The 26,905-nt window shown below is 61.0% G+C and overlaps 1 protein-coding gene across 1 annotated transcript in view; it reads left to right on the forward strand.

Moving 5' to 3' along the window:
- CACNA1I (calcium voltage-gated channel subunit alpha1 I) overlaps positions 1–24,721 on the forward strand; it is a 136,920-nt gene extending 112,199 nt beyond the window's left edge. Inside the window, 21 exon segments of the mRNA XM_042993317.1 lie at positions 2–125; positions 409–477; positions 1,008–1,192; positions 1,652–1,778; positions 3,078–3,203; positions 5,636–5,725; positions 6,296–6,488; positions 7,067–7,218; positions 8,716–8,825; positions 9,476–9,609; positions 10,495–10,565; positions 13,639–13,717; positions 14,343–14,464; positions 14,921–15,208; positions 15,210–15,260; positions 15,530–15,676; positions 16,052–16,174; positions 18,000–18,165; positions 19,688–19,887; positions 20,832–21,378; positions 21,381–24,721. Coding sequence (XP_042849251.1) covers positions 2–125; positions 409–477; positions 1,008–1,192; positions 1,652–1,778; positions 3,078–3,203; positions 5,636–5,725; positions 6,296–6,488; positions 7,067–7,218; positions 8,716–8,825; positions 9,476–9,609; positions 10,495–10,565; positions 13,639–13,717; positions 14,343–14,464; positions 14,921–15,208; positions 15,210–15,260; positions 15,530–15,676; positions 16,052–16,174; positions 18,000–18,165; positions 19,688–19,887; positions 20,832–21,378; positions 21,381–21,460 — 3,184 coding nt within the window. The 3' untranslated portion in view covers positions 21,461–24,721.
- Positions 24,722–26,905: the final 2,184 nt, after the last annotated feature.

The raw sequence follows: 26,905 nt of genomic DNA on the forward strand, positions 1-26,905 counted from the left end.
GGTTCCGAGTCCTGTGTCAGACCATCATTGCCCACAAGCTCTTCGACTATGTGGTCCTGGCCTTCATCTTTCTCAACTGCATCACCATCGCCCTGGAGAGGCCCCAGATCGAGGCCGGCAGCACCGTGAGTGGCCGAAGCCTTTGGGCAGGGCGAGGGACAAAGCGGAGGGGCAGGCTGCCAGGGCCTGCTATGGGACACTGTGCGGGGCCGAGGGGGCTAGGAGAGCTCAGCCAGGCCCCACACCAGGCGCCGTGGAGGGAGGTGTGGCGGGAGCTTGCCGCTGGAGATGGGACGCCTCCTGAGACCCGAGTAGCAGCAGGGTGCCCCTTGGCTGAAGGCAAGAGGCCGACCAGGGGGCTGAGCAGTTTGGGGAGCCTCCGGGCCCACAATATCTCCCTTCTTTCAGGAACGTATCTTCCTCACTGTGTCGAACTACATCTTCACAGCCATCTTCGTGGGCGAGATGACGCTGAAGGTAGCCCCCAGCTTCACCGGGGACCCTCTCCCACCCCCAGCGTGGGGGCCCTTGGCTCTGGGCAAACCCCTTAGAAAGCTTGTCACTCACTTGTCCCTCAGCCACATTCCACAGAGGGTGTGGGAGGCCCACCCCCGCTAGGTGCCAGCCCCTAGGTTGGGCTCCAGGGTTCCGGAGGGGGTCACTCTCCAGGAGCTCATATCCTGAGGGAAAGGCGAATGCAGGGGAACATTTACAGTGTCACCGAGATACTTGCTGGGGGTGTGGGGTGCAGGGGAAGGATCCCTTTCCGGATGCTGCCCAGAGCACTTGGCTTTGAATCGAATTGGGTTTGCCAGATATGCGGTGAGTAGGCAATGGGGCGGCTCGCCGGGCCTGTGTTTCAGGGGGGCAGCGGGGTACCTGACCCCTGCCAGACCATCCGCCCACCCTCTGCCTGTCTGCGTCCCGCCCCCTCACTGAGGCTGGCTACACCGCCCCGCCCCCCAGTCGCGAAGTCGGGCTGACTCCGCCCATCGCCCCGCCCCCAGGTTGTCTCGCTGGGCCTGTACTTTGGCGAGCAGGCGTACTTGCGTAGTAGCTGGAACGTGCTGGATGGCTTTCTGGTCTTCGTGTCGATCATTGACATAGTGGTGTCTGTGGCCTCAGCCGGGGGAGCCAAGATCCTAGGGGTCCTTCGAGTCCTGCGGCTCCTGCGCACCCTACGGCCCCTGCGGTGAGGATGTGCCCGTGGATGGGGGAATCCCTGCATGTTCTGGTGAAGCGCCCGGGGTCTAAGTGGACCTCTCACCCTAGCCCTCCTTACCCACTCATTCCTCTGATAGCACGTGCCAGATTAGCGGGGACAGGGACCAGGCTGTTGAAGCTGTTCCTGGGGATGGAGTCTGGAAACCCTAGCGGGAGAGGGGTGCTGAAGAGGCAGGGCTGAAGGTGGCCCCCAGGACTGCTACCCACTTTCTGTGTGTCCCTGGGTGGCTCGCTGCCATTTCTGGCCCTCAGTCTCCAGATGATGGTGTGGTGTGGACCCCAGGGGGACAGGGGTAGGGCATAGTGCCTTCCTGTGCATATAGATCTGGGGTCTGAGGTTCTCTACCCTGGTGACTCTGGGCACAGTGGGTGCTGTCTCCAGACATGGCTGTGGGCTTAGGGTGCCTCTGCCCCTTTCTGCCTCCAGTGTCATCAGCCGAGCGCCTGGTCTGAAGCTGGTGGTGGAGACGCTCATCTCTTCCCTCAAGCCCATTGGCAACATCGTCCTCATCTGCTGTGCCTTCTTCATCATCTTTGGCATCCTGGGGGTGCAGGTGAGGGGTGCTCAGGCTGGGCAGGCGCTGGGGTGAAGTTTGTGGTCGGGGAAGGGGCTCCATATTCCTGCTCAACTCTCCCGACCTTGTGTTGACCAGCCTGGGGGCTCAGGTGGCCCTGGTAGAGCATCCCCGTCCCTGCCAGTGGTGATCTCCCAGTCCAGGGAGGGAGGCAGACACAGACCTAAACATCTGAGTGTAAAGAAACCTGGGTAAATGGGATCACAGGGGTCGAAGCTACACAGAAACACAGGGCTGCTGGGAGCAAGAGGAAAAGCATCCAGAAGGCAGTGGCCTTGGCATTGGGCCTTGAAGGAAAAGTGATCCCGCAGATCATGGTGGGCGGAAGGTATTTCGGGGGAGGTGGGCTCATGCGTGGAGGTGAGCTCAGGAGCTCTGGCTGGCATAGAGACATGAGCCAGATGGTGGGCTGGGCCAAGGTGGGAAAGACCTGGAACAGCAGCTGAGGAGCTCGGGCCAGTTTCTCTGGGGCAGAGACTTTGGAGAGTCTCGGACACAGGCAGGGCCTTGAGTCAACTCGGATTTTGGCTTGGAGCTCAGGAGGAGGACGGGACCTTAGGGCTGGACAGGGAGGAGGAGTGAGGCAGACTGTAAAAGTTTGTGACAGGGGAACGGCCAGAATGACCTGGGCCCTCTGGGGTCTGAGCTGCTGCTGAGACCTTCCTCTTCCTTGTGCCGAGGCCCCCCGGCTCCTCACCTGGTCCTGGGTTTGGGGCTGTGGCTGCAGAGGATTTCCGGGCACAGGTGTGCTTTGGGGTTGCTAAGAGATCTGTAACAGCCACCTGGGCAGGAGGGGTGTGGTGTGGACTCCATGTGGACAGTGACACCGCCCCTTCCAGGCAGAGCGCCTGGGTCCCTAGAGAGGGTCCCTTTACTTCTGTCTCTCACCCTTGGGGATACGCAGACAACTTTCTCCTGTTGAGTGTCTGCCCGCATCCCCGGGACTGAAGTGAGGTCTGAGAAAGAGCCCAGAAGTCAGACAGACCAGGGTGGGAACCTTGGCTCTGTTACTTTCTAAACCTCCTAGGACTTTGGGGAAATTACCTAACACTGCTGGGCCTCAGTCTGCGCATCTGTGAGATGGGCTGAGAGTAGCCCTCCCTCGTGTTGGGGGACGCGGTGAGGTGGTGTGGTCGGGTGCCTGGCCCACGTCGTGCACAGAGGGAGTGACCCTGCGGGACAGGTTCCTCTTTTGATTTGCAGCCCCCTGACCCCCACTCCGGGAGCTTCAGCAGACCCGTCACTAACCCTGTGGTCCTCCCCCCGCCCCCACCCCAGCTCTTCAAGGGCAAGTTCTACCACTGTCTGGGTGTGGACACCCGCAACATCACCAACCGCTCTGACTGCATGGCTGCCAACTACCGCTGGGTCCACCACAAGTACAACTTTGACAACCTGGGCCAGGTGAGCGCCACCTGCGTACCCCCTGCCCTGACCCGCCCCCCCCCAGTGGGTGGGGGTGCCGGCTTTTCAGTGCCAGCGGCCCTGGGATCACAGATCGGGCTCTGGTCCTGCTCTGCCAGGACCGACCCTGTGCCTTCTCCTTTCCAGGCCTCAGTTTTCTCTTCTGCAAAATGGGTGGGGGGTGGAACTCACCTCACAGGTAGCATGAAGCTTAGAGATCCCGAGTGCAGAGTGTCCCGCAAGTCCCTGGCGCTTAGTAGGTGCTTCAGTGGACATTGGTTTCTGGCCCCCACCCCCTACCCAGGGGACCCGGACAAGAGTTTTAGAGACAGCCAGACCTGGATGTAAGTCTCAGCTCTGTACCTCTTATTGTGGGTGTAGGCTCTCTGAGCCTCAGTTTCCTCATCTGTAAAATGGGAACGTGATGGCCTACCAGGCAGGCAGTGGTGACAAAGTGTAGCAAAGCCCCTGGCCCAGGGTCGGGGCAGCGGGGGGATTCCTCTTCCGGCACCCATCTACTTTGCTCTCCACCTCAGTGGGCTGGCAGGCCCCCTGCCCAATTCCTGCCTTGCCCTTCGTCTCCTCTCCTGGGGGCCTGCCAGGCTTGACCCATTGAGTAGTGCCCAGCTGAGAACCTCCACCTGGCTGCCTCCAAAGAGCCTCATGCTTCCCCCCACAATTACTGTTTCTTGAGGGCCCACCCAGGTGGCTAGGGATGATCAGATGGGGCGTGCCTTCCCCGGGTCACACAAGGAGGAAGCAGGATCGAGGTCTTTGTGACCCAGGGGACCCTCTGGCTGGCCGGATGCCTTTGAAACTCTCCCCTCACGTGACGAGGGATCCCTCTCCACCTGCCCCCTGGGAGGGGCCGTGGGGCCACTGAGAAGCAGTGAGTGGGCAGGGAAAGAGGGTCAGGAACCGGGACACAGGAGCTCCCCCCATCCCCTCCAGATTTCCCAGAAGCAGTCAGTGCCTTTCAAGTTGTTAACAACTCAGTGGTTGATAAAACAGAGGTTTTAAAATCCAGGAAGCCAAGGGAAGGCCCGTGAGGGCATTTTATGAGGTCGTCCGTGCCTCCCTGACCTCAGCACCAGGCCCCGGCCCGCTCCCATGGAGCATCCCTAGTCCTTTCCCACTCTGGGTGTGCCCGATGCCAGGCTGAAGCCCCTGGACCTGGAAGTAAGGTGTTCCCAGCGTGCAGAGCCATTGGGGGGAGTCACAGCACGGCCCAGAGCCTTTGGCTCCTTGCTGGCCGGGCACCGGCTGTGTGCCCTCGGGCAGGTTCCAGCGTCTGAGGGTCCGTGTCCTCATCTGGGGGAAGTGACAACCGGTCTGTGATTCTCAGTTCCAGACTCTGCACTTCAGGCCTCTGTGATCCAAGAGCTCATGGGAACACTCGCCCCCTGGCCTGTGAGGGCTTCACGCGTCTCCCGGGCAAGGAGGGCTCCCTGTGTGTCCCTTGCTCTGACCTCTTCCCGGGCCTGAGCCCTTTCCAGGCAGCTCTCTGCCCCATTCCCACCTGGCGGGAAGAGGATGAGTCTGTGCCCTGGGTGGATGGGAAGGGGCCAGTGCAAGGCGGGAGACCCATTCCCCAGCCCTGGGGCCTGGACTGCAACAAATGAACGAGTGTTCTGGAAGCACGGGGGATCTTCAGCGGCAGGGTGTGCCACCTCTGGTCAAGCCCTCTGGTCAAGCCCTGGTGGTCTGGTATCGGCGCACTTGGGCTTTGCACGAATGGCACTGGTACCGTCCAGCTCAGAAAACCTTTACGGAGCACCTACTGTGTGTGAGGTGCTGTGCTGTTGCTCTGGGACCGGCCCGCAGTCCTGTGGAGGGGACACGAGCCTGCTTTGGCCTGCCGTCCGTGCAGGAGCCTTGGCTGGTGTCTCCTGGGCGTTGCTTCCATTTAAAGTCTCACGTTAGTGGGGGTAATTGCTGCCATTTATAGACAAGGAAGCCGGGGCCCAGAGAAGTTGAAGAACTTGCCCCAAGTCACCCAGCCAGTGAGTGGCAGAGCTTGGGCTATACCCCGGCCTCCTGTTTCCAGGTGCTGGAGGCAAGCTTGGGGTGATGGCGGCAGGGGGCCCTCGTGTTTGCGAGGAACCTTGCGATGTAAAGTTCCGGCTGCCCCTCCCAGCAGACCTGGCAGGCAGGCACTTCAGTATTAGTGGCGTTCTGTGGGTGGGGAAAAGGGCACACGAGTTTTCTTGAATTAATTTCGGAACTGAACCCAGGACTCCTGGTCTAGCCCTCATTCACCCGCACCAGTGCCTGCCGGGTAGATGGCAGGCACATAGTAGATCCTCGGGAAGGGTTTGTTGGCATCCTCGGGGAAGGCCTCTTTGTCTCTGTGCCTCCTGGAGGATGGGGCAGGAGCCGCCTGAGCTGTCTGCACCTACCCCCCCATGCCCTCCCCTTCCCGTGTCTTCCAGGCCCTGATGTCCCTCTTTGTCCTGGCCTCCAAGGATGGCTGGGTGAACATCATGTACAACGGACTGGATGCTGTCGCTGTGGACCAGCAGGTGCGTGTGGGCTAGGGCCGGGGGCGGCGGGGGGAGAGGGATGCGGTGTCTTTGGGGCCCAGCTGTCTGAAACTGGAATCGGCAGAACCCACGGCCCCGCCGCGGCCCAGCCCACACCATCCTCGCCCGGGTCATCCACCGTCAGGCTGCTCTTGGGCAGCGGAAGTCATTGTTCCGTTTGCTTCAGCAAATCCCCCTGCCGTGCAAGGATAGCGCTCCCAGCCGGCTTGTGCGCGGAGGGTCAGGGCCTTGTGCGGGTAGAACCAAGGGCAGGAGGAGGAAGAGGGGGGCTGCAGCAGCAGGCAGGGGCAGGCCCGAGGTGAGAGAGCGCGGTGTTCGGGGAGCTGAGCGTCGAGGGCAGGAGGCGGTGGAGGGTGTAAGTAGGGCAGCGAGGTCGGGAGGCCCCCCTGCGCGAGCCAGGGCAGGGGCCGGAGTTTCGCCCGAGGCCAGTGGGAGTCCGTGAGGGTGTCGGAGCCAGGGTCTGCTTGCGGGGGGGCTTCCCGAGCCTCTGCAAAGCGCCGCGCCCCACGCCGCCCCATTGCCTGCCTCAGCCCCGTCTGCTCCCCGCAGCCGGTGCCCAACCACAACCCCTGGATGCTGCTCTACTTCATCTCCTTCCTGCTCATCGTCAGCTTCTTCGTGCTCAACATGTTCGTGGGCGTCGTGGTGGAGAACTTCCACAAGTGCCGGCAGCACCAGGAGGCCGAGGAGGCGCGGCGGCGCGAGGAGAAGCGGCTGCGGCGCCTGGAGAAGAAGCGCCGGAGTGAGTGGGTGGCCGCACAGGGCGGGCCGGCCCGGGCCCAGGCCTCCTCCGCCTGCGCCCCTGGTCCCTCCGGTGCGGCGGCCGAGGCCTGGGTCTCACCCTGGGAGCAGGAAGGGAACAGAGGGTAGACTCTGTGCCCCTGGCCCTGCCCCTTCTTTCCGCATCCGCCTGTTTGGGTGACCCCGTCCCCTGTCGGTGTCCACCCGGAGTCCACCGGCGACTCCCCAGTGGCTCAGCCCAGCAGAGGGCAAAGGCCCAGATGCCTAGCCCTGAGCTGTGGGACCCCTGCAGCAGCAGACCCGGAGCCCTTGTGTGCCCCGTGGGCATGTTTGGGGTAGATAGGGACGGTCACCGTCCCGCCCTCCTCGCTGCCTTCCCCTACCTCCTACCCCTTTGCCTTGTGGCCCCCTGGCTGGGCGGAGGAGACCTGAGTCTGACTCTCAAGTCCCGGGGTGTTCTCACGTCTCTCCCCTTGCTTCCTCCCTCCTCTTTGCTGTTCCCTCTTGTGCTCTGTTTCCCTACCTGGCCCCAACCCTCTGTGGTCTGTGCCACCCCCCCCGCCCCGCATCCCCCTGCAGAGGCCCAGCGTCTGCCCTACTATGCCACCTATTGTCCCACCCGGCTGCTCATCCACTCCATGTGTACCAGCCACTACCTGGACATCTTCATCACCTTCATCATCTGCCTCAATGTGGTCACCATGTCCCTGGAGCACTACAACCAGCCCACGGTGAGCCCCAGCCCCAGCCCCAGCCTGAGGTCACATGGGAGGGTTGGGTCCTCAGTAGGACCCAGGGTCACGGTGAGGCAGAAGGGTCTGAGCAGCACCCCCATTCGGGGTCCTGTGCCCAGGGCGCTCATGGCCTGGTGGGACAAATGAGAGAAAAGGAAATGTCACTTGTTCCTGGGGAGTGGGGAGGTGACATTTGGGCCCTGCCTTGAACATGGGTCCGGTGACAGTGGTGTATTCAGTGTGTCTGCAAAACACACTACAAACATGAACTTTAATGCTCACAGTGGCCCAAGATGGGGGAGGGGCCTTTCTCTCTTTCATCTCATTTTGTAGCTGAAGAAACTGAGGCTCAGAAAAAAATGCTACCCAAATAACTCAGCCTGTAAGTAGTAGAGCCAGGATTAGAACTTAGGTTTGCATTCAGGGCCTACTACGTGGCCTCCACTACTACATGGGCATATGGAGCCTGGGGGAGGGGCTTCCAGGTGGCAGGACCATCGGAGGCAAACACTGGCATGGGAGAGGATGCCCAGTTCCCAACTAGTTACCAGCAGTGTTTGTGAGGGCCACATGAGGAGCACGTAAGGGCAAGTGCATTTTAAAAGCCTCACCTTACTGGAGCTGGAGGGATGAAGGGTGAAGCGGAACTTCCATGCGAGAAATTCATCTCTTACTTTAAACAACAGGAAAGGTATATGATAAGTGCAGGGGAAAGAAAGGCAGCCATTGGCAGAATGAAGAGCAATTGTAGAACTTCCAAATTAACATGAAGAAGTAGAATAATAATACCAAGTATTTCTTATGGGCCCAGCACTGGACTATTACCTCATTTAATTTGCACGGTAACTTTTTGAGGTAGGTATTTGAGGTATTATCATCCCTCGTTTACAGATTTGGAAACTAAATCCCAGAAAGATCAAGTGACTTGTCCAAGGTCACATAGTAAATAGGTAATATGTGCCAGGCCAGGATTCATATCTAAGCAGTCTGGTTCTTAACCATGACCCTTAACCATTATCTCATACTGTCTCCAAAGAGGGATAATTGGACCAGACCAGCAGAAATCAGAAAGAAGAAACGGCAATGTAAAATAAATAGTCCACATTAATTAAAGTGGAGGGAATAAAAGGAGATATATAAACCATTTCACTAAATGTGAGTGGACTAAATTCTCTCCTTAAAAGGCAGAGACTTTATTTTTAAGTTAATTGATTTATTTTGAGAAAGAAGCACGAGTGGGGGAGGGGCAGAGAGAGAGCGAGCCAGAATCCCAAGCTGGTTCCGTCCGAGCTGTCAGCACACGGAGCCTGACTTGGGGCTCGATCTCACAAACTGCGAGGTTATGACCTGAGCCGAAATCAAGAGTCCGATGTTTAACCAGCTGAGCCACCCAGGTGTCCCAAGGCAGAGAGGCTTTCTGAGTGGAAGAAGGTAGTGGCAGATCATGGGGTTTGGATCATGCTTCTCTTTGCCCCCTCCCCCTGCCCCCCATAGTCCCTGGAGACAGCCCTCAAGTATTGCAACTACATGTTCACCACTGTGTTTGTGCTGGAGGCTGTGCTGAAGCTGGTGGCGTTTGGGCTGAGGCGCTTCTTCAAGGACCGGTGAGTGGCTTGGCTGGGCTGGGGTGGCAGCACTGAGTAGGCTGCAGGATGGGGGAGCAGTCCTGACCCCTGGGGAGGCCTGGAGCAGCCAGAGGAGGGGAACCAATCAGTGTCTGGGCACTGATGGCCGGCGGCCCCCGGGTGCTGCCTACGGCCCTGAACAGGAAGCGATTATGGTTCTTCCTGATGGTTGCAGGACATTCTCCCAAGCCTCTTCAGCTCATCTCTCATGGGTTCTCCGCAACCTACAGGCAGAGCAGGGCACACCTCACACTAGTCCTTCTTTTCAGAGGGAACAAATGAGGTTCATAGAAGTTGATGGATTAGCCCAAGGCCGCACGGAGGAAGCATCTGGCTCAAGATTCAGATCTAGAAGTCATAGCTCATTCCTCCTCCCCGGCAGGAGGCCAGAGCTGTTTATTTAGCCTGGTCAGCCTCTGGCTTGAGGGATTGGAGGTTGTGGGGGGCAGAGAGGGAGCCAGACCCAGTGGGGTCTGGTGGGGCTAGTAGGGAGGGTGGCCACACATCCCCGTGGGCCACAGCAGGAGGGTGGAGAGCTGGGAAGTTCCTCCTCCCAACCCAGGCATTTCTAAACCAGAGTGCCCCTCACCCTGCCTCCCACTCCTGCCTTCCTCTGCCCGGCTGAGCAGGTGGAACCAGCTGGACCTGGCCATTGTGCTGCTGTCGGTCATGGGCATCACGCTGGAGGAGATTGAGATCAACGCGGCACTGCCCATCAACCCCACCATCATCCGCATCATGCGGGTTCTGCGCATCGCTCGAGGTGAGGGGCGAGGGGGATGGGGTGGGGATGGGTGGGGGCGGGCTGGGACTCCCAGGAGTTGGTTGGGGACAGGCAGGGGGTGGGGCGTGGGTGGGTAATGGGCTGCGGAGCAGGGAGAAGAACGGCAGCCAGGGGGAGCACACACCAGACACACACTTGCCCCCGTGTGTACACATGCATCCTTTCCACAGACCGCTCACTGCACCCGCACCTCCTCATAACACCGTGACCCGTGCAGACCAGTCTCAGGCTGGGATGAAAGGAACCCGGGGCAGCTGGGAAGATTCTGGGATGCAGTTCTAGTTCCTCGTGGGCATGTGTCCAGCACTGGCTGGGACCCCCAGGCCTCTATGCTTCTTAAAACCCTGGCCTCCCCCGGTGGCCCCCGCACCTCACCCCAAGGCTGTCCCTCCACTTCTTTCAAGAACCTCCTGCCTCAGCCCTGGCCCAGGTGCCTCTTGCTTTTCCACCTGCCACAGCTTGTGGCCTCCAGGGTCCGAGGTGGGGAGGGGCACAGAGAAATTCAGCACCTCACACCGGAGCCCTCTTTAGCCAGAGGGAAGGGGGAAATGTGGGCGCCCATTGGTGGCTTTTATCTCATCTCGGTGAATTTCGTGCTCGCTGACACACTTTGTTCCCACTGCGCGTGCCCTCCTTCTCCTGGGACGTTTTCACACCGACGTCCACGCCTTATGCCCACGTGTCTTTGTGGACCCCACGTTCAGCGGCACCCACGTTCTTCCAGCGTGGCGTCACAGAGCCGTCCCCTTTGCTCACGTGCGCCTCCACTTTTCACTTTGCTGCCTCATTTACACACGTACACACGTGCACACGCACATCGCCACTGGCCGGGGCTGAGTGGGCCGGGCTGGGTCTCGCCCGCAGTGCTGAAGCTGTTGAAGATGGCCACGGGGATGCGGGCCCTGCTGGACACCGTGGTGCAAGCTCTGCCCCAGGTAAGAGCCACTCCTCCTGGCAGCCCGCCTGGCTCTCACTGGTGTCACTCCGGTCTCCACTTCCTTCTCCTCCAACCCGCCCAGAGCCCTGGCAGAATCCTGTCTCCCGAGAGGCAGTGTGAGGCAGGGGCTGTGGGAGATGGAAAGGTCCCTTCTGCCCCTGTCTTCCTCACTTCAGGTGCTCCCCAAGGCCTGCTCTGTTCTTGGCGCTGAGCTGGGCTCTCAGGAGCCATATTTTGCCTTCGGGAGTGGGAAGGACAGACTACCGGGAAGGACAGATGCCGCAGGGCAACGTAGGGTGGCCTACAAAGTGGTGGGAGAGAGGGATGGGGGTCCTGATGCTCCATGGGGGAAGTCAGGGAAGGCGTCAGGGGACTTTGAGCTTGACCTTATAGAGTGGCTTGGCAGAAGGAGGTGGTGATGTGAATGGGGGGGGGGGTTCAGATAAGACATGTTTGGGGGGGACATCGTGAGACCTTGACCTGGGTGGAAACCCTAGGATGGAGGCAAGTCCCCCCACCCGCAGCCCATTGCTCAGTGGAAGGGAGAGAGGATCAGGGCCACAGAGGGTGCAGTTTTCATTCTCCTGGGAATTCTGCAGTCCCAGTCGTCCCCTCCCCTCCCCCCCATCCCTCCCCTCAGGGTGACCTGCTCTGAGGTGAGCCTCAGGCACATTCGTTTATTCACTGTGACTCATCTAGTCTTCAGGAGTTTTAGGCGTTTTAAAGGGCACGAATACTGCGCGATAAAAATGAGGGTGAAAGATTAGCCACCCTGGGAAGGTGGGGGAAGAGCTGACTCTCTCAGGGACCCGGGCTGTGGGTGCTAGCGAGTTCCATTCTCGTTTGGCGTGAGCATCCCAGCAGCCTGCTTGCAAAGGGACAGCCGCACGGGTCGTCGCGTCGGGTCTGGCTGGAAAGCAAGCGGGGTGTGCACTCAAAGAGACGTGGTTTTTCTTGACGGGAAATGTCTTCAGAGGGGGTTGGCACATGGGAGGTGGGGGGGAGCTGGGCTTGGTGGGGGGTGTGCAGACAGGAGGTGGGTTGGAGCCCAGACTCAAGCCACCTTGCGTCTTGTCAAGGCCTAGTCCTCTGTGAGGCCAGGGGCACGCGACTTAACTTCTCACGTCTCGGTTTCTTTGCCTGTGAAGTGGCAATAATAACAGTGCTTATCTCGAGGGGTGTCGTGTGAAACAGTCAATCAAAGCTCATCAAGCGGGGCTCGGGACTTGGGTTATAGGAGGCGCCCTGTGAGATTCCCTAGGGATGGGGGTGGGGAGCGTGAGGCCCCAGCCTCCCTGGCTTCCTTACGCCTTCCTCCTCCGCCTTTCTGATGCCCTGACCCCTAGGCAATCCTGAGCTTGTACAGGGTACGCGGAGATGCCCAGGAGGACCCAGCTTCAAGTAGGAAACATAATAGTAATTAGAATTACATCAGCACCTTCATCCCCCATAATCTGTTAGCTGTCATATGGACGTCGCACCTTTCCTCCTCCATTCTATATAGAGTGGTATGAAAATGACACTTCCCGCCCAGCCCCGCCCGATGCAGAGGGAGGAGGCAACAAGGAAGGCCCAGAGGAGGTGACTTGTGACCTGGGCTTTGAGGGGTGGGGCAGAGGCATTTACCAGGCAAAGGCAGAGGGACGGTTCTCCCTGCAGAGGGAACAGACTGTGCAAATGGCATCTGATTTCTGGCTGGAGTCTGGGGTTGGAAGGTTAGGCCGGGAAGGGGCCCACAGGGCTAGGTCACAAAGGGCTTCGATGCCAGGACAGCAAACTTGGACTTCACCCTGTGGGCAGTGGGCATCACGAGAGGTTCTAGACAAGGGAGGCCTCAGGCAGAGCTGCCTTTTAGAAGGCTGCTCTACTGACCGTGAGGTGAGTGGGTTGCAGGAGAGGCTGGGGGCAGGGAGGCCAGTGAGAAGGCTGCCGCAGCTGTGCAAGCACAGGGAGGTGCTGGAGGCGGAGGGAGGGCTTGATGGGGAAGGTGAGGTCCGTCCTGGTTCAGAAGCGCGGCTCACCTGGGCCTGCGTAGGGAGGGAGGCTGACCCGAGGGCCAGGGCCGTGCCCAGTGCCTTGCTTTGTAGCTGCTTAAGAGGTGCTCGTACCGCTAATGAATAGGGCATCTTTTAATTAGTTGGACACGATTGGCAGGATTGTAGGGCAGCCCAGAAGGAAATCCTCCTCTGGAGCAGAGGAACGATACGAGTTTGTGGCTAACGTGTTTACCCTGTAGCAATCGACGCAAACCCCCTTCTGATTCTGTTCGTGCAGGCCTTCTGAGGGCTCTAGGAGGTATTCCATTTCCAGGGCAAGAGTATGTTCAAGCCTTGTCTTAACCATTGCCCGAATTAAAGGCGGTCTCCGGTGTATGGATAGATTTGAAATAGGTTTGTCATCTGGGACGTTTTGTTCCCACAGGAGCTGTGGGATGGGGGTGGCTGGGTTTGCAGGAAGCTTCTGGGGCTCACAATCCTGCCTGACTCCTGTGTGCACTTCTCTCCACGGCCAGGCCCCGTGCTGGCCTGAGGCGGCAGATGCGACTTAATCCAGCCATGTCCCTGCTCTCAAGGACTTCTCAGACCAGCAGAGGACAGGGACAGGGGTCCCCCGGTTACACTCACACTGTCAGACTGGAGGGATCCAGGAGGGCTTCGGGGAGGAGGCAGCCCTGTTGCTGAGACTTCCCTGCCTCCCTCTCTGCATTCAGGCAGGGGACACAGGTGTGTGGAGGGGCAGCTGTGAGCCTGCGGTCAGCCTGCTGGGTTTGGATCCCAGTCCTGCCACTTACTGGCTGTGTGACCTTGGGCAAGTCACTTCACCACGCAGCACGACTCTGTCTTAAGAATGGAGTAAAACGTAGCTCACGGATGGTCGTGTGGAGTGAACGAGCCGATGAATGCGAGGCGCTTGAACCAGCCGCCCACGGGAAAGGCTGCACAAGCGTTTTGTTACTATTCTGTGCCCCGTGTGGGACCCGGCCTCCCCCGGGGAGGTCACTGCGGGGTGGCAGACATGGGCACTGGAGCCTGACCCTCAGGCTGGCCCCGCCCCGCCTGCTCTCCCCACAGGTGGGCAACCTGGGCCTTCTCTTCATGCTGCTTTTCTTTATCTACGCCGCCCTCGGCGTGGAGCTCTTCGGGAAGCTGGGTGAGTGACTCCGGAAGCAGACCGGGGCTGGGGGGTGGGGGGGGTGGCGTGGGGTGGAACAGGCCTGGAGGAGGGCCTTGGCAGGGTGGGGAGGCCTGAGACATCCGCAGAGCATCACATCAGGGTCTCGGTGGTGGGGAGATGCCCCACCCTGAGGTGACCCTCAGCCATCTACACCCTCCCCCGGGGACGGGTAGTAGCTTTTGAGATGCTAGCCTGGATCCAACTGCATCCTCCAGGCCTCTGCAGCAGACCCCTGACTTGGAGAGCAGAGCGGGCAGGGCACAGGCCGAGGGCAACATAGTCCATGCCGACCCAGCCCTGCACAGGGCTGGTTTCAGAAAGCGATGCTCCCTTGGGGGCTGGCCCTCACCCCTGCATCCTCTCTCTGAGGGCCTGATATATGAGTGGGGGGAGGGGGCGGGGAGCCAGGCTCACCGGAGTCTGAGTGCCAGCTTGTGTGAGCCCTCCCTGAGCCTCAGTTTCTCCATCTGCGGGCTGGGCACGGTCCACACGCGCTTCCGAGGATCGGGGATTCCGAGACGGGGCCGGGAGGCCCGGGTGCAGGGTGGGCCAGGCAGGGGACTCTGCAGTGAGACAGGGCCGACCTCCTCTCTTCTCTCAGTCTGCAATGATGAGAACCCATGCGAGGGCATGAGCCGGCACGCCACCTTCGAGAACTTCGGCATGGCCTTCCTCACACTCTTCCAGGTCTCGACCGGCGATAACTGGAATGGGATCATGAAGGTACCCGTGGGGAGAGAGAAACCAGTCTGGGTTCTGGGAGCAAGGCTCCTGACAGCGCTCGCTCCTGGGACCCCTGCCTGCCCAGTGCCCCACTGCACGCGGGAGGGGAGTGCCGGGCACAGGGAGGCAGAGGGACCCGCCTGGGGCTCTAAAGCTCAGCGAGGTGGCGATGAGCCCGGGACGCGTTCTGTCAGCTCCTAACTGCCGCTCCGGGATCGGTGCTCCGCGTCCAGGGGACACGACTCTGCCCGAGGCCAGGACTTGGGGCCCATAGCCCGGGTCTGGGGCTGCAGGCCTCGCTCCTCCTGGGTCCAGGCCCTGGAGCTGCTCCTCACCTGGCAGAGACTCTCTGGCTGTGGCCCCAGTCTGGCCTGGGCTGGGCAGGGAGGGGCTCGTGGAGGGCGGGGATGGGGCCCCAGGTCCTCACCGGCCCTCACTGGCCCTCACCCGCCGCAGGACACGCTGCGGGACTGCACCCACGATGAGCGCAGCTGCCTGAGCAGCCTGCAGTTTGTGTCACCGCTGTACTTCGTCAGCTTCGTGCTCACGGCCCAGTTCGTGCTCATCAACGTGGTGGTGGCCGTGCTCATGAAGCACCTGGACGACAGCAACAAGGAGGCCCAGGAGGACGCCGAGATGGACGCCGAGCTGGAGCTCGAGATGGCCCACGGCCTGGGTCCCAGCCCGCGGCCGCCCACCAGTTCCCCGGGGGCGCCCGGCCGAGGCCTGAGCGGGCCGGGCGGCGGGGGGTGACGCCGAGGGCCGCCTGTGCCGGCGCTGCTACTCTCCGGCCCAGGTGGGCAGGGGTGGAGAGGGCGCGAGGGTCGCCGAGGGCGGCACTGCGGGGCTGGAGGGGCAGCTGGGCCTCCGAGGCCTCAGGCAGAGACCTCGGTCGTTTGGGCCCCGGCCTGCTCTGCCCCGCCGAAGGGGCGACCCTGTGACGAGGGGGTCGGGCCCAGGCCACGGGCGCAGAGAACCGGGAGGGCGGCCGAGCCTCGCCCACCCCACAGTCCCCGGACCCGGCCGATAATCCCGCCTGTCCCCACCCCGTCCCCGTCCGCCTAGGAGAACCTGTGGCTGGACAGCGTCTCTTTAATCATCAAGGACTCCTTGGAGGGGGAGCTGACCATCATTGACAACCTGTCCGGTTCCATCTTCCATCACTACTCCTCGCCGGCCGGCTGCGAGAAGTGTCACCACGACAAGCAAGAGGTGAGGGCAGCCTCGGAGGGAGCTGGCGCCTGGCGGTGGGGGCCAACCCGAGGGAACAGCCTGGGCCCACTTGGCCAACGCCGGCCAGCTTCGAGGGGCACTGGGCCTGGGGGCAAGTGGGCCAGCTGCAGCATTCGCAGCCCACGGCAACAAGCCCGCCCTTGGGCCCAGCCCAGGCCTGGCACGCTGCCGGTTGTGATGCCATCGTGTTGACCCCCACCCCCTGCCCGGATCGGGCTCCCTGAGTGTGGTGGCATAGCGCCCACGCTCAGCGGGTCTCTTCACCCCTAACCACCTGCCCGTGTCTTTCCGGAGGACCGCACCTGCCCCATCCCTGCCCCAGGGACGCACTGAGGCCGCCGCCCCTCCCCACAGGTGCAGCTGGCCGAGACGGAGGCCTTCTCCCTGAACTCAGACAAGTCCTCCTCCATCCTGCTGGGTGATGACCTGAGTCTGGAGGGCCCCACGGCCTGCCCACTCGGCCCCAAAGACAGCAGGGTGAGTGGCCCCGCGGGGCCTCTGCCTGGCCGGCCAGGACACTGCTGCTTCCCAGTGCACCATTTACGCTGCACCTGCTGTGTGGTGGGCCCCCATCTCTGGTGGGTCAGATGAGGGCAGTGGGACTCAGAGAGGTGGAGTGATTTATCTGAAGTCACACAGCAACAGGCCCAGCTAGGGCCCCAGTCATGGCAGTCAGTGGCCTCAGCCACTGCTCGTTTCTTTGGATATTTTTTATTTTTATTTATTTATTTTTTACATTTATTTATTTTTGAGAGACAGAGAGAGAGAGAGAGAGAGCACAAGTGAGGGAGGGGCAGAGAGAGGAGGAGACACAGAATCCGAAGCAGGCTCCGGGCTCTGAGCTGTCAGCACAGAGCCCGATGCGGGGCTCCAACTCACGAACCGGGAGATCATGACCTGAGCCGAAGTCGGACGCTCAACCGACTGAGCCACCCAGGCGCCCCTATTTGGATATTTGTTATTCATTTAATGGGAGTTGTTCCAAGCAGGACAAACCCATGGGGCGTAGGGGCTCAAGGTTGCAGAGAACGGAGGGGAGCGGGACCAGATGCGAGCACCTACTGTGTGTCAGACACTTACCCTCAGGTTTTGTCTCCCGATTCTTGGTATTGGGGATTGGCCCCGTTTCGCACTTGAGTAAATGGGGGCTCCGAGGAGTGAGGCGGCTTGCGCACCCCACACAGCCGCAACGGCAGAACAGGGAGGCCAGCCCTGGGGCCGGTACCCAGCTTCTGCCCCTGAGATCGGCGGTCCGAGGAGGCCTGGAGAGCCGGAAGGGCCACTGGGTTCATCTTGCAGACTCAGGCAGGAGGGGTCTGCCGCTGGGCTTGTGACCTCGAGGCTGGGATGTAAGAGAACTGTGGAGGGGGAGGGGCACTGCCTGGCCTGAGGTAGGGGTGCAGTGGCCCTGCCCGCGAGAGCTCTTTCCCCCAGGCCCCCAGGGCAGACTGGGCTTGGCACCACTGTCCCCAGGGCCATCGTCCATCAGCTCTGCCTTCTAGTTCCCTCCCTCCCTGCGCCCTCCCTCCCCTCCCTAACCGCTGACAACTCCTGCAGCCCCCACAGCCACCCAGCCCCTTCCTGCATCTCCCCGCACCCCTGTGCTTCTCCCCTACGCAGGATGTCAGGGTCACCATTTCTGGGGCCTGGTTGGCCTTTGGTGGGTGTAGTCTGGTTTTGTTCTGGACTCCTAGAGGAAGTCATGGGGGGTCCATCTGCCTTGGAAGGGGGCACTGAGGCAGCTCTGGAGGAGCTTGCTGGGCGGGGGTCACCTTGCCTGCAGGGCTGAGGAAAGGCCTAGGGAGTGCCGGAAGGACTGCCGGGCAGCTTCCGGGCGCCACAGCCAGGAAGGAGGGTTTACTCTGTCATTTATGGATGTGGAAGCGAAGGGACCTGTCCGAGAGATCGTGCTCACGGGGAGGCCCCGCAGTGCTCCACCTGTCTTCTGATCCCTTCGCCAACCTGCACTTGACTTCTACACGGGGCCCAGGTCTGTACCAGGCACTCGGCTACAGAGACAAGGAAGACCCTTGGGGTCTCGGGGTCAAGAAAGGAGTGAGGGAGCAGGAAACCGCATCCTGCTTGGAACACCAGAGAGGGCTTCCTGAAAGTGGGGCCCTTTCACCGGGTTTTAGAAGATGACGATTGTGGGCAGGTAGAAGAGGCGAGGAGAAGGCCATCTCGGGCAGTAAGAGCGGCCCGAGCATCGGGCCATGGAGCAGGGGCGTAAAGGCAGCTGGGGCAGGCTCGGCCTCTGTCCCCTTCTCCACCACCCTGACCCGTCTCCCTCCCTTTCCTGTAGGGTGAGCCGGATGCCCCTGAGCCCATGCACGGAGGAGAGGGGGGCGAGTGCTTCTTCCCCTTGTCCAACACGGCCGTCTCGTCGGATCCTGAGAACTTCCTGTGGGAGAGGGAGACTGTCCCATCCAACCCCGTCCGGTCCTGGCTGAAACATGAGAGCGGCCGAGGTGAGGGTGGGGCCCCCCACCAGCTCCCCGCAGCCCCAGTCTCCGGCGACTGCTTCAGAGGGGCTGGCTGAGTGCTTTCCTTAGTGTCTTTGCCCAGACTATTATACTGAGTCCAGGAAGAGCCGGATGGGTACTTGACAATAAAAGATGGGACTCTCAGGTCTGAGGTAACCATGACAAAAGATCAATAATACAGAGAGGTGAGTTAGCAATTACACCAGAAGCCCAGGAGATTCATGGTGAGCTCCTAGGAGCTGTGGTGAAAAGGGAAACAGGTCACACGAAGCTCTCATTAAACAGAAGGAAAATTATCCAAAATTATGCCAAATTATCATAGTGATTTTCTGGAGCTGAAATTGAGAGGTGTTTGTCCCACAGATCTCACAGAAGGAGATGTTGAACAACAGGAAGCCTCATGGCCTCAGTAGCCCTTTTGTAAAATGTCCTGAAATGTACCCTTCGGCCCTACCTTCAGCATCCTGTGTTTGTGCTTTGAGCTTCTGGCTGGGCTGTGGGCACGAGGAGAGGACCAAGTTCATCTGTTCATCGTTCGGGTTCACCTTCACCTCTAGTCCCCTTGGAGGGTGATGGGAATCTGGTTCCCCAGCACTGGCTGGGGAAGAGGGCAGAGAGAGGAGCTCAGCAGAAGAGAGACTCCCAAGACCCTGGGCCCACCCCAAGTACTTTTCTGGAAGGCCTGGCATGGAGTGCCTTCTGGGAGCTGGGGGTGGAGTGACTTTTCCAAGGACTCTCCCTAAAGCCAACCTTGGTGGTTGAGGTACCAAGACCCCAGACCCCAGGCTTCCTGGACCAGAAGTCAGGGCACAGGACCCAAGAGCCATTCTGATTGAATGAAATCCCATCCCCTTTAGTTAATCATTCATTTGTGTGTTCCTTAAATAATAAGATGATATAGAATAGGAACCCCTCCTCCCCTGGCTGGGGGCATTCAAGCTGTCTAGCCATCTTGGCTCTGCCCCAGGTCTGCCCCAGCCCTCCTCTCACCCTCTCCTTGCCCCTCTCCATCCCCAGCAGAGCAGACCAGACAGGTCCAGCAGCATTCCGTCTGCTCTGCCCATCCAGTGCAGTGCCCACCTTGCCCGCCCTCCCAGAGGGTCCCCAGGTTTGGCTGGACCCCATGGGGTGTCCAGACCCTCAGAGGGTGGCTGATCATGGCAGGCATCTGCTGTGCACCTGGTCCCGGGCTGGGAGCCCCACAGCTGGCTCTTGTTCTTACAGCCTTCTCTCCACCCCTTCAAGTAGGCCTGTGGTCCCTGTTTCGCAGAGGAAGGAAACCAGGGGTCCTGGGGCCTGGGGCCGCTGGCTCTAAAGGCTTGCTTTTGCGCGTGCCAGGAGTCACAGGGGTTTCGCAGTGGAGACACCAGCTCTCAGAGAGGGAGACTTACCCACGGTCTCACAGTCATTTTGTTAGGAAGCCCTCTCTGCCTGCGGGCCTAGAGCCCAGCGTCCAGGGACCCACCAGCCTGAGCCCTCTCCCCTTCCTCCTCTCCTCCTTCCCCAGCTGCACCCCCGACTCCCTTCTCCCCGGATACCTCCAGCCCGCTCCTGCCCATGCCTGCGGAGTTCTTCCACCCTGCTGTGTCTGCCAGCCAGAAAGGGCAGGAGAAGGTGGCTGGCGCTGGGACGCTCCCCAAGATTGCCCTGCAGGGCTCCTGGGCATCCCTGCGGTCGCCGAATGTCAACTGCACCCTCCTCCGGCAGGTATGGGCGCCTCCCTGTCTCCGGGAGCTCTCCTGCTGGGGAACATCTGAGTGTGACCTTAATGTCCAGGTGGAGGTGGAGGGGCAGATCTGGGGGATGGGAGGTCTGGCCTGCAGGACCTCCTCTACAGCATTGGCCAGGGCCACCTCCTGGGCAGGCAGAGGGCACAGAGCGGACAGGCTCTGTGGGTGCCAGGGCTCAGGGAGGAGCAGGAGCTGCCCCCGCTCACACAGTATGACAGCAGCAGAGCTGGGCATGGCGCTGGTCCCACCGCTGACCCCAGCTTTGTGCCAGGCTGTGTGCCAGGCTGGGAGGCTGCACAGTGGACTGCTTAGTTTCTGTGTTGCAGGGGTGTGAGAGGGGAGATGGGAAGCCAAAATAAATGCATAAAAAGCACAGTCGATTTGAGAGTGATGCATGCTGGAGAGGATGTTGCATCGGAAAGGGGCTCTGCGGGGAGCATTTCAAGGCTCTGGGAAGGCAGTGTGGGGTGAGCTATGTGGGTGTCTGGGGAAGAGATTTCCAGGCAGCAGGGGCTGGGGCTGGGGGGTGGGGTTAGGGACTGGAGGCAGGGAAGGGGGAGATTGGTGGGAAGGAAGGTCCCAGAGGGGTGGGGTGGATCCCTGAGGCTACGGCGTGACCGTGTGACCGATGTGATTGCATTTGAGTAAAATGACCCTGGTTCCCAGCTGAGGACCGGAGGAGCCCGGTGGGGCAGGGAACCCAGTCGGAGGCCACCGCCAGTGACCTCCTTGAGGACCACCCAGAAGCGCGGATGGGTGGTGGAGGGGAGAGGCTGTGGGGTCCTGGGCGTATTCGGGAGGGAGTTCCTGAGGCTCGGGAGGGGCTGAACGTGCCTGTGTCCCTGGGATGGGCAGGCCGCCGGAGGAGGGGCAGGGCTGGGGGACACTGCGCGGCCCCCAGCCCCTGTTGCCTCCCTGCAGGCCACGGGGAGCGACACGTCGTTGGAGGCCAGCCGCAGCAGCTCGGCCGGCAGCCTGCAGACCACGCTGGAGGACAGCCTGACCCTGAGCGACAGTCCCCGGCGCGCCCTGGGGCCCCCGGCCCCCGCACTGGGCCCGCGGGCCGGCCTGTCGCCCGCCGCCCGCCGCCGCCTCAGCCTGCGGGGCCGGGGCCTGTTCACCCTGCGCGGGCTGCGGGCGCACCAGCGCAGCCACAGCAGCGGCGGCTCCACCAGCCCGGGCTGCACCCACCACGACTCCATGGACCCCTCGGACGAGGAGGGCGCAGGCGGCCGGGGCGGCGCGGGCGGCGGGGGCGCGGGCAGCGAGCACTCGGAGACCCTCAGCAGCCTGTCGCTCACGTCCCTCTTCGGGCCGCCGCCCCCGCTGCCGGGGCTCACGCCCGCCCGCAGGTTCAGCAGCACCAGCAGCCTGGCCGCCGGCCCCGGCCGCCCGCGCGCCCCCTCGCGGCCCCGCGGCCTGGCCCGGAGCCCCTCCTGGGCCGCCGACCGCAGCAAGGACGCGCCGGGCCCGGCCCCTCGCGGCCCGAGCTGCCGCCCGCCCCGGGAGAGCTGCAGCCGGGGGAGGCCGCCAGCAAGAGGAAGAGATGAAGGCTGCAGGGGCCCGGCCGGATGCCCCGTCTCACCTTCTTTTACCTCAGGAGCCAGGGGGGCAGGCAGCAATACTTCGGCCACAAGCTGGGGGTCGCGCAGGGGCCGGCCAGCGCCAGGCCGCCGAGAGGGTGGGCTTGAGCAGGGTCTGGGTTAGCCGAGGCTCGGTGGTGGCCCCAGCCGTGGCCCAGCTGTGGTCCTTCCCGTGCATATACATAATATATATATGCATATATAGAGAGAGAGACAGACATATATATTTATTTATTTTTTTTACTGAGAGCTTATGATTTCCAGAAAGTGCTAAAGTTGGGGGGCGCAGGCCGGCGCCCGGACAGGGCCTTTGCCTGATGCTTAGGACCCAGGCCAAACCTACCCCAGGGCAGATGGGGCTGCTGGCGTGATAACGGCTGAGCTTTCTGGTGTCTCCCCTGGGTTGGGAGTAGTTTGGGAGAGGCTCTCAGGCCTCTGAAGTTCCCATGGCCGGGGAGACAGGCCCAGAAGAAGAGGTGAAATTCAGGGTGCGTTTTTTTTTCCTTTAAAGAAGAAACGCCGCTAAGATCCTCCCCCCACGTATTGGGGTGTCTGTCTTGTTCCTGACTGTCTAGTTGTTGTGAACAGTCTTTTGTAGATGCCCCAGAGCACACTCTTAGTCAACCAGTTAGACGTCTTTCTTTAGGAAAATCAGGGGTGAATAGTTGTAATTTCTTAGCGCAGGGGTGGGGGTGGAGGGCAGCTCCAAGGCTGGGCAGGGGGCTCAGCCAGTGGGCACTTCCAGGGGTGGGGGTCTGCCATGGCTTTGCCCCCAGGAAGGCCGAGGGCAGGCACGGAGGCTGCAGGAGAGAGGAAGGGGAAAGGGTATTAAGCAGGCCATGAGATGCTTGGAGGTCAAGAGTACCTGCCTGGTCTGTGCTGGCCAGGGTGCCCTGCGGGCCCCCTGGGCTCAGACAGTCAGTGACAGTTACTTAACTACCTTTTACCCTCCAGGCGGACCTTGGGTCATGGTCATTCTGAGAGGTCCTGCTCCCCGCTGACCCCCTGAGCAGCTCTGCCCCCCCTCCTGTGGAGTTCAGGGAGAAGCAGACCTGATAAGATTCTAAGCAGGGGCGGGAGCACCTGCCTAGCCTTAGGACCAGCCCCACTCCCCTGTCCCGACCACTTTCCCAGGCTACAGATCAAGTTTCAAATAGCAGTGCTTCCCAAACGGGTTCACAGATGGGTGTTTTTTTTCTTTTATTTGAAGAGTTACGCATTTATTTCAGTATTTATTAGGAAATAAACAGCACATTGGACCCACGATTTCACAGACCTTGCTTAGGTCAAGGCAAAGTTTTCAAAAGTGAGTGGATTTAAGGCGACTTTGAAGAAGGACATTGGGAGTGTGGTGGAGGAGGTCGTCTGCAGACAGGCAGAGTCCTGGGGAGGGGGAAGGCTGCAAGTTTGGGGGACACGGCACTTCAGCAATAACCAGGCCCTTCGCCTTCGCGAGATCTCCTCAATGGCTTCTGCTGGGCCCTGCCGAGGGGGCCCCGTTCCCAAACCCTGACCTTAAAGAACTTGCCTTCAGGCCAGGCTGGCGAGTGATACTGGGCGGTTGGCTGCCTGGATGGGCTCCGGTCCCTCCTGGGCACTTCGGGCCTGGACGCTGCAGCCCAGGGAGGAGGTAACGGGTGGCTCGAGCTTTGCGGTCTGTAAAGCGTTTCCCTTCGGAGATGGCGTGGGGGGTGGCGCAGGGTGAGCCCTGGAGCCTCTGCAGCTTTGCCGTCCTCACCCAGAAGCGTGGACGGTGGGCCGCCGTGAGGACGCCAAGGTGATGCCCAAGCAAGGAACCCCCCTCCCAGGATGGCGGCCTCCGGGCTGAGGGGTCGGCCGGGCCCTCCCGCTCAGGGAGCGTGTAGACCCCGGGGGTCTTGTCCGCACCTGCTCCTGCCGGCTCCTCGGCTGGTGGGGGAGGCCGGGCCCGCGCCCCAAGCTGCCCGCTCCGGGAGCCTCGTGCCGCCTCCCTTGCCGTGCTGATTGTTTTGTTACGGGGTGCCCCTCCAGGGCAGAAGAGGTCACAGGTAGCTCTGCCTCACCCTCCCTCCCAGCACTGCTCTGGCCCTGAGCGATCGGGCCAGAGGGGAGACAGCGTGCCTGTCCACATGTTCCCGGACGGGCGTGTGCTGGAACCTGGAAGAGGGACATGGGGCCCGGAAAGGCCGAGTGGAGGACAGACTGGGGTTCGAGGGTTGGCATCCGGTGCTGGTCAGCAGCGTCCAGTTTCTGGGCCCAGGCGTCATCTTCTTTAATCCGCATGGTGGCCCTGAGCCGCGTGTGCTGCTGTTCCACACACAGACCGGGGAAGTGGCTTCCCTAGTGTCACCAGGTTAACCTGGTTAACCAGGGTGGCCGGGGGGTGGGGGGGGGGTCACGGGAGACGGCGTTTCTTCCCGGAGGGCTCCAGATGCTATTCCCAGGCGCTTGGCTTTGTTCCTGTGAGCTCCTGTGTACAGGAGTTAGGGGATTAGCCGCGATTGCCTGGCTGGGACAAGCCAAAATGGTTAAGGGTTGGCTGGATGGTCCCTCTGCCCTCCTGATCCCGCGACCTGTTCATCACAAAAGCACAAACTTACCCTAAGTCGCACAGATCTGGCCCCGGGGAGAGCGGAGAACTTGGTGCCGGCACCCCAAGCCATCTGCTCGCGGGGCTCTGTGGAGTGGTGGCTGGCGGGAGCCTCGGCACCCCCACAGATGGACCCAAGACCCGAAGGGGCCGTGGCCTGCCATGGTCAAACCCTCTTCCTGTCCCCTCCCTGGCCGCCTTTGCGCCTGACAGTCCCCTAAAGGATGAAGCGTGCACGGTTTCAGCCCATTGGCCCGTCCTCCCGCCAGATCTTTCCCCTAGAGCCTTCTGTGTCCAGGGCCACCTCCGGCCCTCTTTGCTGCGCTGTGTAAGGGCTTGGGGTCTTAGAAGCCGCTCTTTAGCCCAGATACACGTACTTTTTTTTTTTTTTTTTTTTGTCTTTGTGCAATAATCAGTGTTCCTGGTGGAGCCTCAGCTTAGCTGCGGCCTGGAGAGGAGGCGGAGGGCGCCTCCTCCAGGAAGCCCTCAGCCTGGCCCTGCCGCTGTGACTATCGCACTCCCAGTCGCTGTACAGTTTCTATGGTGTGAATGAACTTCCCTCCTGGTTGCTGACGGCGCTGGTCCCTGCTGGCCCAGATGGCCCGGGCATAGAGAAACCAAGTGGCAGCTCCCACCGTGTTGTTTTGAATAAAAACCCAGAAGCCTATTTCAGAAATTTTCTACGTGCCTGTGCTGTTCTTTCTGTAGCAGGGTGGGTGTCGAGCTGGGGGGGTCCCACGGGTGGGGTCGTGATAGGTTTTCTCCATCATGTTCAAGCTGTGGGGCTTAGGGTGTCTGGGACCTAGAAAAAATGCCCCCATGGAAAGGTCCTCCCATGGCTGAGGTCTACTGGGCTGGGGAGGAGGCAGAGCCTGGCTCTCATGCTCTGATTCCGTAGCTAAGATGCCGGGCCTGTGCAGGAGTAATCTACTCACCTTTGGCACTGTTAACTGAATTCATATTATGGGTCTTATTAGGACTCTCTCGGCTGCAAGGACAAAAACCCAATTCGAACGAGTGTTAAGCATAAAAGGAAGAGCCAGAGAGAGAGAAAAGGAAAAAGGAGAGGAAACAAAAAAGTAAGAAGAAACGACTTAGTGGTTCAAGTAGCTAAAAAGCCCAGAGATGGTGTCAGCTTCAGGTATAGTTGGATCAAGGGCTCCAACTATGTTAATAGGACACAGCCTCTCTTCACCTCTTGGATCAGCTTCCTTCTATGTTTGCTCCCCTCCTCCCCTAGTGGCCAGCAGCAGCCCAGGCTTAGGGCCTGTCTACCCCTCCCCAGATGAATGACAGCTTCTCTCCCTGACAGTCTGGCAAAGTCCATGGAATCTCATCAGCTGACTTGGGTATGTGCTATGGAGATGCCATGCTCTGGTTGGCCAAGCCTGAACTCTGGGATCCAGGGGTGGGGGTGACCCACCTGCCTAGGAGCAGGAAAGGACAGACTGCTGTGTACTTGCCGGGAGGAGGGAACACGCCAGGCCTGGGGTGTGGTCCCTGGGATGGGCAACTGTCACAGCTGCCCTCCAAGATGAGGCAAGAGGCCCAGAGAAGTCCGGAGACTGGACATCCACAGGCTGAGAGCAGAACAGCCAAGCTGGTGGCGAGAGGGGCTGCCCATCCCCACCAGCCTTGTCTGGGCCTCTTGTCCCCCGCATGTATCCCTTCTCTCCCTGGGGGCATGGCCGGGGCAGGGACATGGGGGCATTGGGTGTGACCTTCAGGGCAGCACCTCCGTCTCTGAGGCCCCGCCCACTCTGAAGAATGGGGGTGAGCTAAGGCTGCCTTTTGTCCTCTCACCCCGTGTCCCCCGTTTTTGCCTTGTGATCCCTTTCCGGTGGCCGCTGCCGCTCTCGGAGATAATAGCGAAATCTGCCACCGTCCAGGTTCCTCCGAGGGAGCCGGACGTGGTGCTCCAGGCTGACTGCCAACCTGCTCAGAGCACTAGGCTTTCCCCGCTCTGGGTGTCTCGAGGCGGGGGCACCCCCGAAAGGCCTTTCTACCTGGGCATCTGCCTCCCTGCAGACGAAGCAGGGGGTGCAGGGAGAGGGGGCGAACCTGAGGCGTATGCACAGGTGCAGCGAGTGTACCTGAGTGCAGGTCCCAACACCTGCTGCGGTGCCCGGATCTGTGAGAGCAGGCCTGGCCCCGGCCCCCGGCTGCCTGCCGTCATCCAGAGAGGGATCTTACCCCCACTTTCCACCCGCCTGAACCCTGGGACCCTGGACCAGCGGGCTGCCCCTCCTGAGCCTCACCCCTCACCTGTGAGGCCTGGCTTAGCCGCCCAGCTGTGGATCCCGGGCCGAGAGGTCCCCAGGGAACCTTGGCTCCTGTGGACCCCTGGCTTCAGCCCCTCCTCTCCCAGCCCCTTGAGACAGAGCTGCTGGATTCCCCCACCTGGCGCCTCAGACCCCATGTATCCCAAACCCCGAGATGGCCTTCCCCAATCACCCAGCCCCTCCTGAAAACCAGGATGCTGGCCGCAACTCCTCCCTCTGCCTCTGCCACCATCGACCCATCACCGAGCCTGCCCTTCTGCCTGCCGCCAGCCTCTCCGGATCGCCCACTCTGCTGCCTGCTAAGGCGTCTCATCACCTGGGGTGCCCCTGCGTGGTCACAGACCTCCCAGAGCCAGCACGAGCTCCTCCGATCCACAGCTCCCGGCAGCCAGCACGGGTTCCCACCAGACCCAGGGGCCCCTTCTCCAGGGCTCCAGGCTGCCGGCGAGATGAAGTCCTGACCCCTCAGCTGGCACGTCCCCGATCACTGCCTCATCTCCTGCGGCTCTCCTTCCAGTCTTTGCTCCCGCGGTCTCTGTCCCCATCCCGCCACTGCCTCCT

Source organism: Panthera tigris, chromosome B4 (genome assembly GCF_018350195.1).
Source record: "Panthera tigris isolate Pti1 chromosome B4, P.tigris_Pti1_mat1.1, whole genome shotgun sequence".
In the NCBI taxonomy this organism is placed as follows: Eukaryota; Metazoa; Chordata; class Mammalia; order Carnivora; family Felidae; genus Panthera; species Panthera tigris.